Here is a 19944-nt window from a genome sequence, read left to right as displayed (position 1 = left end):
AACTGAGTCATATTTTTAAAACAAAAAGCCATTCCCCAATTGACAAATGGTCAAAGGATATGCAAAGGCAATTTACAGATGAGGAGATCAAAGCAATCCATAGCCATATGAAAAAATGCTCTAAATCATGAATTATTAGAGAAATGCAAATTAAAGCTTCTCTAAGGTACTACCTCACACCTCTCAAATTAGCCAGTATGACCAGGAAGGATAATGATCATTGTTGGAAGGGATGTGGGAAATCTGGGACACTATTACACTGTTGGTGGAGCTGTGAACTCATCCAACCCTTCTGGAGAGCTATTTGGAACTATGCCCAAAGGGCAACAAAAATGTGCATACCCTTTGACCCAGCAATACCACTACTGAGTCTATACCCTGAAGAGATGAGGAAAAAGGGTAAAAAACATTACTTGTACAAAAATATTTATAGCAGCCCTGTTTGTGGTGGCAAAGAATTGGAAATCCAGTAAATGTCCTTCAATTGGGAAATGGTTTAGCAAACTGTGGTATATGTATGTCATGGAACACTATTGTTCTATTAGAAACCAGGAGAGATGGGATTTCAGGGAAACCTGGAGGGATTTGCATGAACTGATGCTGAGTGAGATGAGCAGAACCAGAAAAACACTGTACACCCTAACAGCAACATGGGAGTGATGTTCAACCTTGAAGGACTTGCTCATTCCATCAGCGCAACAATTGGGAACAATTTTTGGCTGTCTGCAAAGGAGAGTACCATCTGTATCCAGATAAGGAGCTGTGGAGTTTGAACAAAGTACAAGGACTATTCCCTTTAAATTGGAAAAAAAAAACCCAGATGTCTTATTGTCTGATCTGGTTACCTCTGAGAATTCTGTTCTCTTTAAGGATATGATTTCTCTCTCATCACACCCAATTTGGATCAAGGTACAACATGGAAACAAAGTAAAGACTGACGGAGCGCTATCTGTGGGGTGGGGTGGGGGGAGGGAAGCAAGATTGAGGGAAAATTGTAAAACTCAAATAATATCTTTAATAAAAATTAAAAAAAGAAACAATAGAACAAAATCAAAAGTATGGGGAAAAAATAATTGAAAATGTGAACTATCTTATTGGAAAAACAACTGACCAGGAAAATAAATCAAGGAGAAATAATTTAAGAATTATTGTACTACCTGAAAGCCATGATCAAAAAAGGAAATGAAAGACATCATCTTTCAAGAAATGATTGTAGAACACCGCCTTAATATTCTAGAACCAGAAGGTAAAATAGAAATGGCAAGAATCCACTATCACCTCCTGAAAGAGATCCCAAAATAAAAACTTTCAGGAATATCTAAGCCAAATTCTAAAACTCCCAGGTCAAGGAGAAAATACTGTAAGCAGCCAGAAAGAAACTATTCAAATATTATGGTGCCACATTCAGACTAATATAGAATTTAGCAGCTCCTGCATTAAAAGATCTTGGAATATGATATTCTGGAGTGCAAAGGAACCAGTATTACCTATATCATTATCATTATCTGCCTGGAAAAAGGTGGGGGGATGGATATTCAATGGAATAAAAGACTTTGAAGCATTTTTGATGAAAAAATCAGAGCTCAATAGAAAATTTGGCTTTCAGTTACAAGACTAAAGAGAAGCATAAAAAGGTCAACAGAAAAGAGAAATCAAAGGGTTCAATAAAGCTAAACTGCTTACATTCCTACATGGGAAGATGATACTTATAACTTCTATAACATCATTATTAGGGCAGTTAGAAGATATATACTTAGAGGGCATGGGTGTGTGTTAACTATGATGGAATGATATCTGAAAAAGTAAAATTAAGGAGTGAGAAAGAAGAATGCACTGGGAGAAATGGGAAGGGAGAAGTAGCATGGACTGAAAGAGGTGAACAAACACTTTTAAGGTAGAGGGGGAAGATGAGGGAGTTGGGGGAAGTGCTCGAAGAGAATAACAGATACACTCAGTTGAGGATAGAAATCTCTCTTTTTGTGGTTCTTCAGTCATGTTATTTGTGATCCCATCTGAGGTTTTCTTGGCAGTGATACTGGAGTGGTTTGTCATTCCCCTCTCCAGCTCATTGTACAAATGAGGAAACTGAAGCAAAGTTAAGTGACTTGTCCAGGGTCATAGTTAGTAAGCATTTGAAGCCACATTTAAACTCAAGAAGAGTCTTCTTGACTCCTAGTCACTGTGCCACCTAGCTGCCTAATAATCTGTCATATCCTAGAGGAAGGTAGAAGTAAGAGAGAATGGGGGCAGTGGGAGATTGGGGAAGGTAGTAGTCAGAAGCAAAACATTTTTGAGGATAGGGTGAAAGGAGAGAGAGAGAGAGAGAGAGAGAGAAATGAGGGAAAAATAAGGTGAAAGAAAAGACACAGTAACTACAACTAAAAAAAAAGAATTAAAGCAAGTTTCACTGATTAAGGTCTCATTTATCACTGCTGCTATCATTTTACTAAGCCAGTCTCCATCCTGAAACAGAGTAGTCCAGAGATAGAGTTCTGGTAATCAAAGGAGTGGTTTAATTAATTACTTGCATTGCAAGGAACAGATTTGCACATTGGGAATTCTCCTGGTTTAGAGCTCCACCTTGGTGTAGGGAAGGCAGAGATTATATACTTGATCACAAGTGAGACAATACAGGTGTCCTCGTGTCCTGTGGGACCTCACATCCTGTGGGAATGGCTAAGTTGATTGTTTAGACTGGGGATATTTTATTATTTTGCTTGGGTACAGAATAGGTTATACAGTTTCCTGATTCACTTCACTAATACAGGCAGGCATATAAAGAATGCAGGCCTGTCACCACCGATGGATTATTTCAAGCTGTATTGTACTCTGATTTCCAAGCCAGAGTCTGCTGGGAAAATGGATCTCTAAAACTAAATTATTAGTAAATTCATTTTACACATCATATTGATCAGCATGAAAATCATCATTCTTTCCATAGACAGTATTTATAGTGAGAGAGAATTGGAAATTGGGAAATGACTGAAGAAGTTGTAATATATGATAAATGATTAACTATTATATTTTAATTAATGATGAGTAGGATGCTTTCAGAAAAGCCTGGAAAGACTTTCATGAACTGATGCAGAATGAAGTGAGTAGAACCAGGAGATCATTGTATACAGAAACATAATTTTGTATGGTGAACAACTATGAATGGCTTAGCTATTCTCAGTAATACAATGATCCAAGACAATTTCAAAAGACTTTTAATGAAAAACGCTATCCACCTCCAAAGAAAGATCTGATGGAGTCTGAATGCAGATCGAAGCAGACTATTTTTACTTCCTTTATTTCTCTTGTTTGGTTTTGTTTTACTTTGGGAGGTTTTTTTGGTCTGGGTTTTGCATGACTTCACATTTTTAATCTGTATCAAATTGTTTGCCTTTTCAAGATGGGCAAGGAGGAAGAGAAAGAATTTGCAATTCAGATTTTTTATTGATATTTTATTATATTTTTCAAATTACATATTATGAAAGTTTTTCAACATTCATCCACTTGTATATTTATAAATTATCCAATTTTCTTCCAGCCTCCCTTCTCACCCCCTCCCCTCAGTGGCAAACAATCTAGTGAATGTTGTACATGTGTACATGTACATTTGTGTTTAATATGATTACATATTAGTAATTTTCTGTGTAAAGAATTAGGACTAAGGGAAAAGAAGGAAAACCGTGGGATAATGGGGCAGCTAGGTGGCACAGTGAATAAAGCACTGGCCCTGGAGTCAGGAGTACCTGAGGTCAAATCCAGCCTCAGACACTTAATAATTGCCTAGCTGTGTGGCCTTGAGCAAGCCACTTAACCCCATTACCTTAAACAAATAAAATTATTGGGGGGGGGGAGAAAATCATGGGATAGGAAGGGAAAATGAGAAATTTTTAAAAAGTGAACATAGTGTTCATTCAGATTCTGTAGTTTTGTTTTTCTTCTTCTGGATGTGGACAACATTGTCCATAGCAGATTTCCCAGGGTTGTCCTAGCTTTCTGAATGCTGAGAGGAGCTGTATCCATTATAGTTGATCAGCTCACAATGTTAATGTGTAGTCTTGTTTCTGCTCTCTTCGCTCAGCATCAGTTGCTGTAATTTGTTCCACACTTCTCTAGAATCGGACTATTCATGATTTCTTGTAGAACAATAGTACTCCATAACATTCATATACCATAACTTGTATAGCCATTCCCTAATTGATAGCATCAATTTCCATTTCTTTGTCAAGACAAAAAGTACTGCTATGAATATTTTGGAACACATGGGACTTTCCCCATTTTTTATGATTTCTTCTGGATATAGCCCTGATATTGGTAATTCTGGGTCAAAGGGTATGATCAGTTTAATTGCTCTTTGGGCATGGTTCCATATTGCTCTCCAGAATGGTTAGATTGGTTCACAACTCCACTGAAACTCAAATTAAAAAAAAAATGTTTAAAAATTTTGTACATGTAATTGAAAAAAGAAAAGGAAAAAATTAGAATAAAACATTAATAAGAATCATTGCACCCACCTCTCAAGGTTGCTGGATCGTTGTGCTCTAGAAAAGTGGGCAATTGTTATTGTTCTGGCCAGCAGAATTCTCTCGTCATAACTGTCCCCAGGAGGGCTGGGTTGTCTTTTAGGAGAAATTGACCTCCAAGGTCCCTCCCAGCTCTGGCACTCAGGGGTTTGGGGAAGAATTTGGGAAGATTCCTTCTCCCAGGGACTCTTAGATAGAAACATATAAAAACAGGGAAATGCAAAAAAAAGGGGGTTTTGGTTTTGGTTTCAGGTTTTAAAAACAGAGAAGGAGAAACAAGATTCTTCACACAGTAGCTATGTGGAAGAACTCTTGGAAAAGCAGAGCCGAGAACTACAGGACATTGGTGAGTGAGGTGTCTCCAGAACAGTGGCACCCAGGGAAGTGGCTGGGGGCAGGGTTGGGGCAATGGCCTGAGATGTCCATGCAGACCCCTGGAGGTTTCAGAGTGGGCTGGGGACTGGAATTGACCAGGGTTGTGTGAGAAGGGGCTTTGGCTAGTGCAGAGGAGGCAGGACACTGTGAGGAGATGCACTGTGAATCAGGGCAAGTCACTTCACCTGTCTGCCTTATTTTCCTTGACTGGAAGATGGCTTTAATAGCACTGCCTCCCCAGGTTGTAATGATCAAAAGAGATAATATTTATCAAGTGCTGTCGCAGTCCCCTCCTTCCCTCCAAGGTCTGGCCTCTTTCCTTAAATGTTCAACTGAAATGACCAAATTACAAGGATGTTTGCATTGGCAAATCTTTTCTCAGTTTTTACTTCTGTGACCTCTTCCTGGATATTCTTCCCTCTCTGGCTTTTCCTGACCCTGTTCTCCCTCATTCCTCCTTCCACCTTTCTGACCACTGCTTCTTCTCAGTCTCTTGCTGGATCTCCAGGTCACTCCCACTAGCTAGAGGTGGCCCCTAGGCCTCTGTCCTGGACCCTCTTCTCTTCTCCCTCCTTATTTTTCTCCCATAGTTTGTCCAGCCCCAACTCCTCTCCTGATCTCCAATCTCAAATCTACAAATGGATTTTGGAGACTCCAGTCATCATCTAAAACTCAACCTCTATAAGAGTGAACTTCATCTGTGAAGAACACCACCATCATGCTATCACCCAGGGTCAAAATCTAGGTGCCATTCTCAACTCTGCTTTCTCTCATCTCCTCCCTCCCTCCAATATCCAAGGCCTGTCCATTTCACCTTTGCAGCATCTCTCCAATATGCTCTCTTTCCTCTGACACTGGCTCCCCAATCCTGATCCAGGCCCCCCATCACTTCATTGCAGTATCTTCTGGAGATCTGCCTACCTCAAGTCTTCCCCCTAGTTCATCCTCCATTCAGCTATCAGTGATCTTCCCAAAATTCAGATTCTGACTCTCTCTCTCTCTCTCTCTCTCTCTCTCTCTCTCTCTCTCTCTCTCTCTCTCTCTCTCTCTCTCTCATCTGTCTCTGTCTCATTCCTCCCCCTCTGTCACTCTTTGTCTTTCTCTCTGTCTCTGTGTCTATGTTGTGTCTCTCATACACACGCACACACACACAAACACATGCATATACGTACTCACACACCCTATTCACTCGTCTTCAAGGGGCTAACAGCTTAGAAATGAAGGAGGACAGTTACTAAAACTTCCACACCCCAGAGAGTCAGAGTCTACAAGTCTATCACAATTTCCTCACCTCTGTCTGGTTATATGCCCACCCAGCAGATTGGCCCCTTCTCCCAAGTCTTCCCGTCCATTGGGGTCAGGGCCAAAGGTGGGCTGCACAGTTCACTTACCAATTTTGGACTTGGAAAGGCAGCATATATGGTGAAAGTAAAGCTGGTTCTGGCATCAGGGAGGCATCATCCAGGGGACCCTGAGCTGATGCCTTTAGCAGCTTCCCCAGAGGAACTTTGGACTAGACTTAGATGTGTGAGAACTCGAACTCTTCCATTGATGATCTGGTCCTCTTGGCAGATATAGCCCCAACCAGGCTCAATCCTGCCACCCTCACCACTCTATCTTCCCTCCCAGGTTGGGTCCCAGTTACACTAGGTCTGCCCCATTAGACTGGGGACTCCTTGAGAAAGACTGAGGGTTCCTGTTTGCCTCTTTGTTGGTTCCCAGGGCTTAGCACGCTGACCTATACATTGATAAATGTTTGCTGACCAACTGTTTGCTGCCCCTATTTCTTTGAAAAGGTCTGTCCATTCAAAGCCATTGACCAGTTCAACAAGCATTAAATATCTCTTGGGTGCTGAGAGCAGGATGGGTTACTAGGGATAGGAAGCTGAGGCACAAAACAAGTCCTGTTTTGTCCCACTAGGCCTTGAGATCTCCGGGGGCTCCTTGTGTTGGAGCCTCATGTGTTGCCAAAGCTTGGGGAATTTCTGAGCACAAGGTCAGGGGCCTGACCCCTGACAGCCAGCACCTTTGTAGGACTTTGGCTCCTGCGAGGGAGGTCTTAGCTGTTCTGCCTCTTCTTTCATGGAGCAGGAAGACCTTGTTTGGTGACTTCCCGGAGACAATGTTCTCCTCCCTTCATCCTTTTTAAAGCTTTTTGGATTCCATTTGCAAGACACCCCACAAATACTCTCCACAGTAAAGGCATACCATTTCTAGGCAGGTGTCTGGCTTGTCTGCACCTGGTACTGTGGTTCCCATTTTCAAGTACCCTCTTTATGGACTACATTTCAGTGCCAATGTCGACTCTTATCTTCCACATCCATTGCCTCTGCTGGTCAGCCATGAGGGAACCTGTGCCCTGGGGTCATCTGTCTCTTGTTCAAGATATTCTATTCTTTTATGATGCTTCCTAGGTTCCTATTAGCAATACTATTTGTGCCCACAGGTCACCTGAGGTGGGAGGAGTCATCTGCTTTGACAGGTCCCTTGGGAGCACTGAGACCCCCCAGCCACTGGCCAGATGTCCTTACTCTGATGGTCAGCTCTGCTTCTTGTGGGAGATGCTTGGACTAGGTCTCTGAGATCCTGGGAAGCCTGGCCTTTCTCACGGAGCCACCAGCCCTGTCTCCTCCGGTTCTCTTGCCCCTCTGCACCTCTCCTCAAGGATGGTGCTTTGGGTCCTGACCCACATACAGCAGCACTTAGCAGCAAAGCTGCCAGGGTCTCACAGGGCCTTCCCCTCCCAGCTGAGGAGGGTCTGATTCCTGTCCTTCCTCCAGGCCGCCTCCAGACCTCCCAGTCCTCTGGCTAAAGGCACCTGGTGGGTCCTCAGCTCTCCCCAGCCCCTGTCTGTGCCTCTCCTTTACACTTGATATGTTCTCTTTGTACCTTGGTCATTTGTGTGCATGTCTTCTCCCTGGGGAAAGCAAGGTCCACAGAATGGAGCACAGTGCTGTGTATACAGCAGGTGCTGAATCAATTCATGTCATGCTGTTCATCAGCAGTGGTCTAGCCTCCCCCCTTGTCCTTGGGCTCCCCCAGAGCCCTTTCTTGGGGATAAGACTGGGGGAGGCAGCCACTGGCAGCTAGCCCCATGCTCCAGGGCAGCTGTTCTGGGGGGGGGGCATACTTCTCAGGATCCCCCATCCCTCTTTCTAGAGTGCTGCAACAACCAGAAGCTGTTACTGGAGTATGAAAAGTACCAGGAGCTGCAGCTCAAGTCCCAGCGGATGCAAGAGGAATATGAGAAACAGCTCCGGGACAACGAGGACACTAAGAGCCAGGCCCTGGAGGAGCTGACCGAGTACTATGAAGCCAAGCTCCATGAGAAGACCAGCCTGCTAGAAGAGGTGCCCAAGGGTCCTGGAGCAAGACCAGCCTTGGGCTAGATCCTGGACCTGGGGGGTGGGGTATCCACAGGAGGGACCTAGGAATCTGGAGTTCCCCCTTCCCCTTCAGATGGAGTGCAGGTGGCTTTAGCCCAGGCCTCTATTAATCTGGGGAACTCAGGTGACCATTAGGCCACCAATCCCTTGGCCCATACCATCTCTAATAGCATTCCTGCAAAACCCAAGAACTTCACACGGGGCCTAAGCCCATCCCCAGGCTTGGTCAGGGAGTAAGAGGAGGCTCAAGACCCCGGCCAGGGGCCCTGAGCCAGGCCCTGGGAAACCCTGGGCAGGGGCCAGGGCAGAGGTGGGGGCTGGGGGCCAACCCTTTCTCTCCTCCCCACGATCCCTGAGCCAGGCTCAGGATGACGCGAGGCAGCAACTTCGAGAGTTTGAAGAGACAAAGAAACAGATTGAAGAAGATGAAGACCGAGAAATCCAGGACATCAAAACCAAATATGAGAAAAAGCTCCGGGATGAAAAGGAAGCCAATCTGCGGCTCAAAGGAGAGACTGGCATCATGCGGAAGAAAGTGAGGCTCCCCTCTATGCTGAGGAGGCTGAGGGGAGTTCAGGGACTGAGAGGCGACTGAGGGAGAATGGGGGGTGAGGGTGGAGAACAGCCTCTGGCCTTGGGAAGAGAAAGTGTCTGAGAGGCCAACCAGCTGGCTAAGGAGAGGCCAAGGCCTGGCCTACCTGCCTTGCTCCCCACTTTCCCTGACCCATTGTTCTTTTGTCCCTCCCCTGACTTTCCCTGAACCTTCTTGTCACTCTGGGGATCAGCCTGGCAAGGATCCCCGTCCGGTCCTTGAGCAAACATTGATTCATGGCCAAGATGGGGCACAAGCAGCCCTCTCCTCTGTGCCAGCTGACTGGGCCCCTTCCTTTGTCCATCCCCATCCTCTGGCACCTCCCTCCAGCTTGTCACTGCCCCTGCTAAGGGCCCATCCAGAGTTGGCCTAGCCAAGGTTTCAGCCACGGATCATTCCTGGTCCTTTTGCCCCACCTCCCCCTTCCCAGTTTTCCTGAAAGGGGGCTTCAGAAACTGCCAGTAATGTAGTAGATCAGCCACCTGCCCAGCAGGGACCCTGACCATCAGGTCCCAGCCCTCTGGGGCCTCAGCCCGTGGTCCTTGATTGCTGGGGCAGCCAGCTCTGCCATGAGTCCCCAAGGTGGGCCAGGCTGGTCCTGGGGCAGTAGACCCCTCACCTCCCTCCTTGGACCTCCTGCCATCTGCCAGTATTCTACCACAGTGGGCACCATGCTCCAGGCCTATCTCTCTGCAGGGAGCCCTGGATGGGGGACATTGGGGGCTCGGGTCACCAAGTGTTAACTGTGGGATGGATTTTAGTTCAGCAGCCTGCAGAAGGAGATCGAAGAGCGGAATACCGACATCGAGGGCTTGAAAGGGGAGCAGATGAAGCTGCAGGGGGTCATCAAGGCCCTGGAGAAAGATATCCAAGGCCTGAAGCGGGAGATCCAGGAGAGAGATGAGACCATCCAGGACAAGGTGATAGGGAGATGGCCTCTGGATCCCCATGGGCTGGTCTCTGCAGGGCATCCCCCCACCATGGGCTGGGGAGGGTTGTGTTCTCTCCCTGCTGCCATCTCTCCAGGACCTCAAGTGAGTCCTGTGACTCCCTTATCTTTCCATAGGAAAAGAGAATCTATGACCTGAAAAAAAAGAACCAGGAGCTGGAGAAGTTCAAGTTTGTCTTGGACTACAAAATCAAGGAGCTGAAGAAGCAGATTGAGCCACGGGAAAATGAGATCAAGGCCATGAAGGAACAGATCCAAGAGGTGAACAGCCCCACCTCCCCCTCCATTCCCCCAAACCTTGGGTCTGCCCCACCTCTATGAGGGCCTGAGGAGTCCACAGGCAGGAGCTGGAACTGGAGCTGGACAGGGGGCTCTGAGCCCATCCCTGCCCTTAGGAAAACACTGGGGAGAAAAGAGCTGAGACAAGGAATTCCATGACTCAGTGGGGAGGGTTCAGAGGACTTCCTTCAGGTCCAAGAGCATGTCCCATTGATCCAGCTGCTAAAGGTTCCATGGAGTCTTGGCTTCCCTAGGCAGAGGCTCAGAGAAGGGCTTTGTTCAAAATTCTCTCCAGGCCATCCCAGAACCTTTGTAGGAAGGGGCAAAGCAGTGAATAGGGTCCCACCTGACTGGCCAGATAGGACACCCACCTTCCTCCTCTCCACACAGCAAGGGAAACACACCCCAAGGGCCACCCAACTGGTTTGTGTGGCTCTATTTCTTGTTACGTGGGAAGATTTTCAGTTGGGTAAAGTCACGGTCGAGTGATAATTTTAGAATATTCCCTATGATGCATCAGCATTCCCACTCTAGCACTCACTGCCTGAGTGACCTTGGACAAGTCACTCACCCCCTGTACCTAGACTCTAACCTCTAAGGTCCCTCCAGCCCCAGACTTGGGATTCAAGGAGGTCATAGAAGCTTTTCACGAGTCAGATTTTGGCTCATGAAAAGCTTCTATGAACTCTCTGCAACCTTCTCAGTCCTGTTAGTTGTGCTGATGCCCCTTCTATAATCGACCTTCAGAGGCTTAAAGATGGTCCAGGGGTGAGGAAGATCCTCACAGCTACCTTCTCTCCACCTTGTCCTTCCCAAGTGGCAATGACCTCAAGACTCTCCCCAGATTTCCCCTCATATTCCTGCTTTGGGCTGTCCCATCACCCTGCTGACTGACTGAGATTGTGATCTGCTCAGATCCCTAGATCTTCTCTGCTTGGGGTGTTTAATTCCCAAGATTTTATTTTTTATTCCTATCAGACTTTAGATTTATCGCTATGGGCTATGGCTTTATATCTTTCTCTCCCACTTAGTCCAAGCTCAAGTCTGGGCCTCTGGGAGCCCACCAGACCCTGTGTGGGGTCATCTGCAGAGGCTGTGATTTCAAGTGGAGCCAACTGTCCAGACTTCATCAAAGATCCCAGATCTCAGGGAGTTACTTGAGCACCCTTGAATCCCCTCCTCCCAGAAGGGCTTCCCCTCTGTTGTGACCCTCTTCTGAGGGGTGCCCCTGGGAGCCACCTGGCCTGGGGTGCTGACCACAGGCCGGCTGCTACTGCCCTCTGCTTCCCATGAGGCATCACTGCCATTCTTGGCTCTAAAAGCTGCTCATCTTGGTCCTGGAAGGGGACAGAGGGAGCTGTAGTCTGACCTGGAGGCCTGGGAAGCCCTCCAGAGCATCCCGACCAATGGGCATCCAGCCTCGGCTTGCAGACCTCCCAGGGTGGGGGTCTCGGTGCTTCAGAGGCAGTTGCCTCCTTCCACTTGGGGAGGGCTCTGGATGTTGGCAAGTTTTCCTGACCTCCAGCCTTAGTTCCTCTCTTTGCAACTTTTCCCCACTGTCCCTGGTTCTGCCCTCTGGGCCAAACAGAAAAGTCCAACAGCAAAAACATCATCATCATCATCATCACAGCAAAGCACCTTACAAATATTGTTGCAACTATTCCTCATGACCAGGTACTGTGATCATCTTTATTTGACAGATGAGGGAACTGAGGCAGGCTTGACTTGCCCAAGGATTCATAGGTAGTCAGCATTTGAAGCCAAACTTGAACTCGGGTTTGGATTCTCTTTGATGCCACTTAAACTCCAGAGGAAATCTGACCAGGACAAAATACAGAGGGATGGTCCCCTGCCTCCTGGTTCCCTCTGACATCCACTAAACTCCCCACACCTTTCCTTTAATTGCCTGTCTCTCTGCACTCACCCCCCTTCCTGTATGGGGAGGTTGATTTTGTCCAGATTTTGTCTCCTTTGATTCAGCCCTTCAAAATAACTTTTAGAAACTGGCTCTGTCCCCAGCATGTCCCTTTCCTTTCCTGATTATTTTCAATTTAACCTCTCTATGGTTTATGGGTACATACTTATGGATGGGAGCTCCTCAGCAAGACTGGTGTTTGCTTTGTATTCTCTCCACCATGCACCTAGCTCATAGGCGACCCTTAGTAGGTGCAACAGTAGTGGCTGGCTCCCTTCTCCAGTTTAGGCTCAAATGCAGATGGGGTGAACATCTACCTACGCCTTCCTGAGAGCCATTGATGCAAATGCTCAGTAGCCCAGGATGCAGCCCAATCCCTGGAGCCCCCCACTACTCATCTCTTGACCTTTCCACATAGAACCTGTCAGAACATCCCACCCTTTCTCCATCCATCTCAGGGCATAATCTTCCTAATCCACAAAAATGCTGTGAGACACTTTTCAAAAGCTTTGTTAAACTCTGAGTGAATTACAACCTGGCATCATCCTTATCTTCTCTCCTGGCAATCCTATAAAAAAAAAAAAGGAAATGGGGCCAGCCTGGCATGACCTGTTCCTGATGAAGCTGGGTGGACTCTTTGTAATCATCACTTCCCTTTTCTGGTTGTTCAACCAACCATCTCTTGAATGAATTGTTCTAGAATTTTCTGGGGAAATAAAGATCAAGCTCACTGGTTGGGAGCTTACAGATTCTGGTACTGAGTGGGGAACCCTGGTCATGGAGTAGGAAGACCTGAGTTCAAATTCTGCCTAGGACACCTACCAGCTGACTCAGGGCAAATCACAACTTCTCTTACCCTCAGTTTCCTCATCTGCAAAATAACAGCACCCATCTCTAAGTTTGATGACATGGCAACATGTATAAAGTGCTTTGCATACCTTAAAACAGAAGATAAATACTATTATTACTGTTTTCCTTTTTAGAAAATCCAAACCACATTTGCCCTTCTCCCTGGGACCTGTCTTCTGATTCCTCTCTCGTTTTCCATGATTGCTCCCATGTCTTTCACCTGGGTCTGGGTCTCAGACTGATCCCAGGCAGTTGAGTAGGGGCTCATTTGCTGCCTCACCTTGTCACCTTGGAAGCCAGCTCCTTTTCAGTTATTTTTGTTCTGTTCCTTGGAGTGCCGAGGTCCTTCTTGGCAAAAATGAGAGAAGCAATGTCAGAAAGTCTCCCTACCTGCCCTAGAAGAAGAATCCTCCCTACAACCTCCCCCTATCCCCCTCTGCTCATCCAGCCTGTGTCTGAAGACCTCCAGGGACCAGTGATCTCCCATCTTCTTAAAGCAGGCCATGGAGCTTTGGGCAGGCTCTCATTCTTTGGAGACTTTTCCAGACATCAAGTCTTCATGTGCCTTCACTCTGTCTTCTGGAAGATGGCGTGGCTACACTGGAGTGAGCATCCAAACGATTCTCTAGCTCTTTCAACGGATCCCCATTTGGCAGTGTAGCCCTTGGGGACTTTTTCCCCTTCGGGCTGAAGGGAAGGAAACAGAGCCAGGAGAAGAATTTAGAGAGAGATGACAAGGCCAGAGACAACTTGGGAAGACTTGAGAACTGGAAGAAGGGAGTGAACAGCCCCATTTCCACAGGACCTGGGCAGAAGCACATGGTGGTGAGGGACACGAGATGCAGGAAGACCCAGGCCTGTTGGGACATGGCCATATTGGGGATCGGATTGACTTGACTTTGCATGTTTGTTATAAAGGACTTTTTTCCCCTCTTTTTTTTTATTGGCGAGAGAGAAAAAGAAAGTTGAGAGGAAAGCACAGACCAGTAGGGCAGTTTGGAAAGTTGTCCACAAGCCAGGAGTCAGGCCAGCACTGCTCCAGCTCTGAGGCTACAAAGAAAAAGGATTCTAACCTGTTTAAAAAACACAGTCCCTGCCCTCAAGGATCTTACCTTCTGGGGAAAGACTAGAAGATACATGCAGATAAACAGAAGGAAGGCCCATGAAGGAAGCCAGGAGACTGAGATAAGGACAGCATTCCAGGCATGGGAAACTGGGGGACAGCCAGGAGACCTGTGTCACTGGATTGGGGAGTCCATGGAAGCCAAACATTGCGTTTTCCAGTTGATCCTGGAGATAATATGGAGCCACTAGCATTTATTGAGCAGGGAGTGGCATGCATGCCAACCACTTTGGCAGTTGTGGATGGGATTGAGAAAATAGAGTTACACGTTTGGGTCTTTTTAAAGCAGGAAGCATGGCTGGTGGGCATGGTGCACCTTTCAACTGCTAGCAAGGTAGAAATAGGCATTCGGGTCTCTGGATCTAGGTGGTTGTGGCTGCAGTGTGCCACCCAGAACGGCTGTTCACCCTAGCTTTGGCATCAATAGGATGGACCCTGGGAGGCACCAGAGCAGACTCAAGCTCCCACACTGATCAGTGGTGGGCTCAGGCAAACTGCACAAGATGCAGAGTCCCGGTCTTTAAAAGGCAGACATGAAGTGGAGAGTCAGATTCCTATACAATCCTTCTGCATTTTATCCTGTATCTGAAAATGCTCCATGGGGGAAAGCTGAAAGTGGGGAGGAACAAGTCAGAATCTTTTTTAAAAGAATAATTTTTTTAGAAAGATTTTATTTATTTTGAGTTTTACAATTTTCCCCCATTCTTGCTTCCCTCCCCCCACCCACAGAAGGCAGTCTGTTAGTCTTTACATTGTTTCCATGGTATACATTGATCTCAGTTGAATGTGATGAGAGAGAAGTCAAATCCTTTTTTTTTTTAAGATTTTTGCAAGGCAATGGGGTTAAGTGGCTTGCCCAAGGCCACACAGCTAGGTAATTTAAGTGTCTGAGGCCAGATTTGAACTCAGGTACTCCTGACTCCAGGGTTGGTGCTCTATCCACTGTGCCACCTAGCTGCCCTGAGAAATCATATCCTTAAGGAAGAAAAATAAAGTATAAGAGATAGCAAGATCAGATAATAAGATACCAGGTTTTTTTTTTCCTAAATTAAAGGGAATAGTCCTTGGTCTTTGTTCAAACTCCACAGTCCTTTCTCTGGATACAGATGGGATTCTCCACTGCAGACAGCCCCAAATTGTCCCTGGTTGTTGCACTGATGGAATGAGCAAGTCCATCAAGATTGATCATCACCCCCATGTTGCTGTTAGGGTGTACGGTGTTCTTCTGGTTCTGGTCAAAAAGAATACTCTAGATTAAGACACAAACTCCCCATTACATTCAATACTTCAGCCAGACTGCCTCTCACCTACATGGCAGTGCCCCATCTCCCATCTCCACGCCTTTGCCCAGGCTGTTCCAACTGCCTGGCATGCCCTCCCTCCTTCCCTTCTCATAGAACCCTTGGTTACTTCAGAACTTAGCTCCAGTGCTGCTTCCTACAGGAAGCCTTTCCTGGTACCCCAGTCACTAGTATCCTCCCTGAAGAAATGACTTTGTCTTTTTCTAGGTCCACATCCATTCTCGGTGCCTTCCCTCTCCCCCAGGTTCTCCCATTTTTCATACTGCAGGCCCTTGATAAATGTTGGCTGAATTGCTGTTTGTAAATGGGTAGTTTTGGGGATGCCAAGTACCAGAGCAGCGTCTACTGTGCTTCCCAGGTTAAACCAAGCATCCTGCCCCCCCCTTCCTCCTCTTCCAGATGGAGGCTGAGCTCGAGCGTTTCCACAAACAGAACACCCAACTAGAACTGAACATCACAGAGCTGTGGCAGAAGCTCCGCGCCACAGACCAGGAGATGCGCCGTGAGCGGCAGAAGGTGAACTGAGGACCCAGGGTAGACCCATTGTGACTGATCAGTGTGAAGCCTGCCCGCTCCCAGCCCAGCCATTCCCACTTGGCCCCTGTTCTTGGCAGAACCCTGAATGGGTGCAGGATGTCAGGAAAACTTTCCTAAGCAACAGAGTTGTCCCAAAATGGGAGGGGCAGGGTCTCTCCTGCAGGTATGCCAGTAGAAGCTAGGGAAGTGGGGTAAGAGATTCTGGGCCAAGGCAGGGGATGGGAGAGACATAACAGGGAGCGCTGTTTGAGGGCTGGCAGCTTGGGGAGCTCTGCTGGCAGTGGGTTCTGATGTGGGCATGGTGCCCATGTGCTTATCTGTCCCAAGAAGACCAAATAAGAGGAAGGGGGGAAGCAGGGCCAGGGATGGTGATCTGCCCTCTCTCAACCACCCAGCTCCCCTACTGAGGAGGCAGCAACATCCCCACATCCAGGATCCTCTGTTGGGAGGAGGGAAGGGGGCTTGTGGCATACACTGTCATTGGCGCCATTCTCCAAGTGGACAGCACCAGGACCAGAGCCCCACCACCCCCAGGTGCTTGGCCACTGGGATCTTGTGACTCTGGGGTCTTCCAGACCTCATCTTCCCTGAGCAGAAGCAGGGGGATCTAGATGTAGAGGTTCTCAGACCTGGCTGGAGCCCAGGAGGGCCCTTGGCCCCTGCCTCTGGACCTCTGGTCCTTGCTGGCGGCTGCTAAGCAGGTGTTGCTTTCAGGAGCGGGACCTGGAGGCTCTGGTCAAACGGTTTAAGATCGACCTTCACAACTGCGTGGGCTTCATCCAGGAACCACGGCAGCTGAAGGAAAAGATCCGGGCGCTCTTTGAGAAGTATGTCCAGCAGGCCGACATGGTGAGTGGGGAATCCCCCCTCGGCACCCCCCTGGAAGCCCACCCCCACCCACCTGACCTGCCCTGCTGCCCCCACAGATGGAAATCGTGGGTGTGGACACCGACCTGCAGCAGGAATACATCCGGCAGCGGGAGCACCTGGAGAGGAACCTGGCCACCCTCAAGAAAAAGGTGGTCAAGGAGAACGAGCTGCACCGCTCAGACAACGTGCGCATCATGCAGGTACCGCTGCCAGCCCTGGCAGGCCAGAGCACCCTGGAAGGAGAGGATTCTTTGGAAGGCCCAAGTTACATTACTCACGAAGACACTGGCACTGCCCGGCCCGGGTCCCGGGGAGCCACCTTGACACCAGGCCAAGCAAACTTCCTGTCTCCTAGCAGAGGGAAAAAGAGAGAGAAAAAGGCACGGCCCCAGCCCCGGCCACGGTCACTGTCCTGGCTGCTGCTCCAGCTTCCTGAAGCTCTGCCCCTCTCCAAGGGAAAAGGCAGTCAGAAGTTCCATAACAATCCCCAGCAAAATGCCCCCCACCCCATCCAGACCATCTGAATCCTTGGAGATCCCTCCTGTCCTGGCTGGAGCTCAGGGGAGACTCCAGTGAAGGAGCCAGGAAGGATGCCCGTGGTAGGGCTGGGGTGGGGGAACACTGCCAGGCTGGGGCTCTCTTCAGGCTCATTCCACCTTCTGTTCTGCAGGAAAATGTGAGTTTGATCAAAGAAATTAATGAGCTTCGGAGGGAACTGAAGATCACACGCACCCAGGTGCACGATCTGGAGTCGGCGCTGAGGCTGACCAAGAAACTGCGACATGTGGAGGTGCCCGAAGCAGGTGAGGCCTGGACTGAGCAGGGCCCCCAAATGCCTAAGGGTAGTGCCCTCCGGGCAAGTCATGCAGAAACGGAAAAGGTAAGCTAGGCAGGAGAAGATGCCCACCCCATCTCTCACACACACACACACACACACACACACACACACACACTCCTTGATCTAATGTTCCGGAGCCTTCCCACTGTCTCCTCTCTGGACCCCCAGACTTATTCCTCTGGGTGATATGCTAGACCTCCTGATCTCATTCCCATTCCTGCTGTCGGGGTGGTCCAGACCACATTTCGGAGCTCCATTTCTAGACACCCTCACCTCTGGCCTTAGTCCTGATGTTCCAGGTGTCTGACTTTTATTGCTATCTCTCATGTTCTAGACGGCCCCCCCATTGCCATTCCTGTGTCTAATGGTCCAGGTCTCTGGTCCTTCTAGATGGGTCTCACATGTTCTAGATCCCCAGGCCTCACTTCTGAGTCTGGGCTTACCAAAGAGTTGCCTAGCATCCTTTTCATGGAGCGTAGGCTAGGCCTTCGAGTGACTTTCAGAGACAGTGTCTTCCTGTCTGTCTCCTCCTAGCCCCCAACCTGGAGAAGACCCCCACTGCTGGGATTTTGAGACTGAATGAGGAAGAAGAAACTGAGCGGATAATAGAAATGCAACGGCTGGAGATCCAGCGCCTGCGAGACCAGATCCAGGAGCAGGAGCAACTGTCGGGGCTACACCCCCCAGGGAGACTCCCCTCCTTGGAGAATGAAAAGGGTCTTGACAGCCCGTGTGACTGACCTTCCTGCCAAAGAGGCAGTACCAAGCTAGCTGACCGGAGGCCCGGCAGAAGGAGGCCTCTGCCTCTCTGTACTGGCTGTTAGGCAGGCCCCGCTCTCACCCTGCCCTGTTTTCTGAGTCCTGGGGGAAGGCAGGGGAAGAATAAAGAAAAGTGCCTGCCTTCAGCCACTGACATTTCCATTGTTGGGCAAAGGGGCAGAAGAAAGAAGGAGGCCTGGTGACTTGTCTCTGTCCTTTCTCTGTGGGGCCTCAGGGCCTTGCCCACTCTCCTTGTCTCCTGTACTACCTCCCCACTTCCTCTACTGTGGTTTTGCTGCCAGGGAATTCAGGCAAACAAGGAAAGAAGACAAATAGAATAGTGTCCCCAAATGTTCTTTCTTGTTCATTGAACCTGAATAATGCCAACACCCCCCCCTCCACCCACTCCATTCCATCTGTTTTTTCTGTTGGACTTTGAATAGACTGACTCCAGGGGTCTCCCTCTTACCTCTTCTGGGGTCCCCTCAACCACAACCTCCATGAGACCCTCCTTGCAAGGTTCCCAGCCTCTGCTGGATCTGAAGTCTGGAGCCCTTTCAACCCCAGTATTTAAGATCCTACCTATTTCAGTGGAGGTAGGACTGAGCTCTGAATTTCCCCTAATGAGTCTCTCCATCCTGGATTCCTTACCAGTGTCCTTAAATGGATCTGGGTCTGGGTTTGAGCCCCCTTCCCCCCCCCCCCCCAGAAAGCTCTCCATCTCAGATCCCTCACATCCATTGTTGACTGAAGCCTGGCCTGAGCCTGAGAGCCTCCCCTCAGCCTGCATCATCTCCCTTCCCATGTGAGCCAGTCCACCCTGATCCTCTGCCTGTAATGTTTTCCTGCAAGACTTGACTCGATTTTAAGAGGCCTCAACACCTTGTCCCTGAAATTATGTCCCCCTTGCCTTGTCTCTATCTTGTATGTACAGTTACTTGCTCATAGTCTTCCCCCACTAGATGCTGCTTCTAAATCCCATTCATGAGGTGGGGACTCAACCCAGGCAGAGACAGAATCCCGCATGTAAAAGGGCCCTCTGAGACATCCAAACCAAACTCCAGCACAAAGTCCCTCTTTTATCACCTCTGACCAACGTGGTAGCCATGCGATAGAATAGAAGTTGCCCTGGATTTGGGGTCAGAGGACCTGGGTTTGAATCCCACATGACCGTGGACAATCCATCTGGATCTGTCTGAGCTTCAATTGAGAAATAGGGACCAGGATAGGAAGAGGTGAACTTGACGGCCTCCAAGGTCCCTTCCTACATTCATCTAGCCTCTGCTGAAAAGCCTCCAGTGAAGGGAAAACCACCTCCTTAGGTGGCCCAAGTAAGGATATCTTTCATTGACAGAAAGCTGTAATATCCTACTAAAATATGCCCTCTATGACTTTTGCAAAATGATTCAGTATTTACCTGATATCAATTATGGTGTAACTAGCTCTGAGAAAGAATCCCTGCCTTCAAGGAGCTTTTGTTCTCCTGGGGAGAAGGGGACACAACCAGTATACCCATAAGTACAGTACAAAACTGAGGGGGAGAGTCGACCACCCCTGGCACAGTCTTCAAGAAAAATGAGTGAAAGATGGGCGGGAAAGGTGTCGCTGTCCAGGTGTGAGGGTTGACATGTTAGTGAGGTGCTTTTAAGAGAGCATG

General features: G+C 48.3%; 1 protein-coding gene across 1 annotated transcript in view; it reads left to right on the top strand.

Annotated features, from left to right (window-relative positions):
- CFAP57 (cilia and flagella associated protein 57) overlaps positions 1–18433 on the top strand; it is a 62223-nt gene extending 43790 nt beyond the window's left edge. The window contains exons 13-22 of the mRNA XM_074221658.1: positions 4767–4860; positions 8049–8239; positions 8637–8810; positions 9629–9787; positions 9934–10077; positions 15683–15799; positions 16535–16669; positions 16747–16890; positions 17361–17493; positions 18063–18433. Coding sequence (XP_074077759.1) covers positions 4767–4860; positions 8049–8239; positions 8637–8810; positions 9629–9787; positions 9934–10077; positions 15683–15799; positions 16535–16669; positions 16747–16890; positions 17361–17493; positions 18063–18268 — 1497 coding nt within the window. The 3' untranslated portion in view covers positions 18269–18433. The remainder of the gene's footprint in view (positions 1–4766; positions 4861–8048; positions 8240–8636; positions 8811–9628; positions 9788–9933; positions 10078–15682; positions 15800–16534; positions 16670–16746; positions 16891–17360; positions 17494–18062) is intronic.
- Positions 18434–19944: the final 1511 nt, after the last annotated feature.

This window comes from Macrotis lagotis, chromosome 2 (genome assembly GCF_037893015.1).
Source record: "Macrotis lagotis isolate mMagLag1 chromosome 2, bilby.v1.9.chrom.fasta, whole genome shotgun sequence".
NCBI classification, from domain to species: domain Eukaryota; kingdom Metazoa; phylum Chordata; class Mammalia; order Peramelemorphia; family Peramelidae; genus Macrotis; species Macrotis lagotis.
Note: the sequence above shows the minus strand (reverse complement) of the source record. Positions and strands in the feature narration are given on the sequence as shown.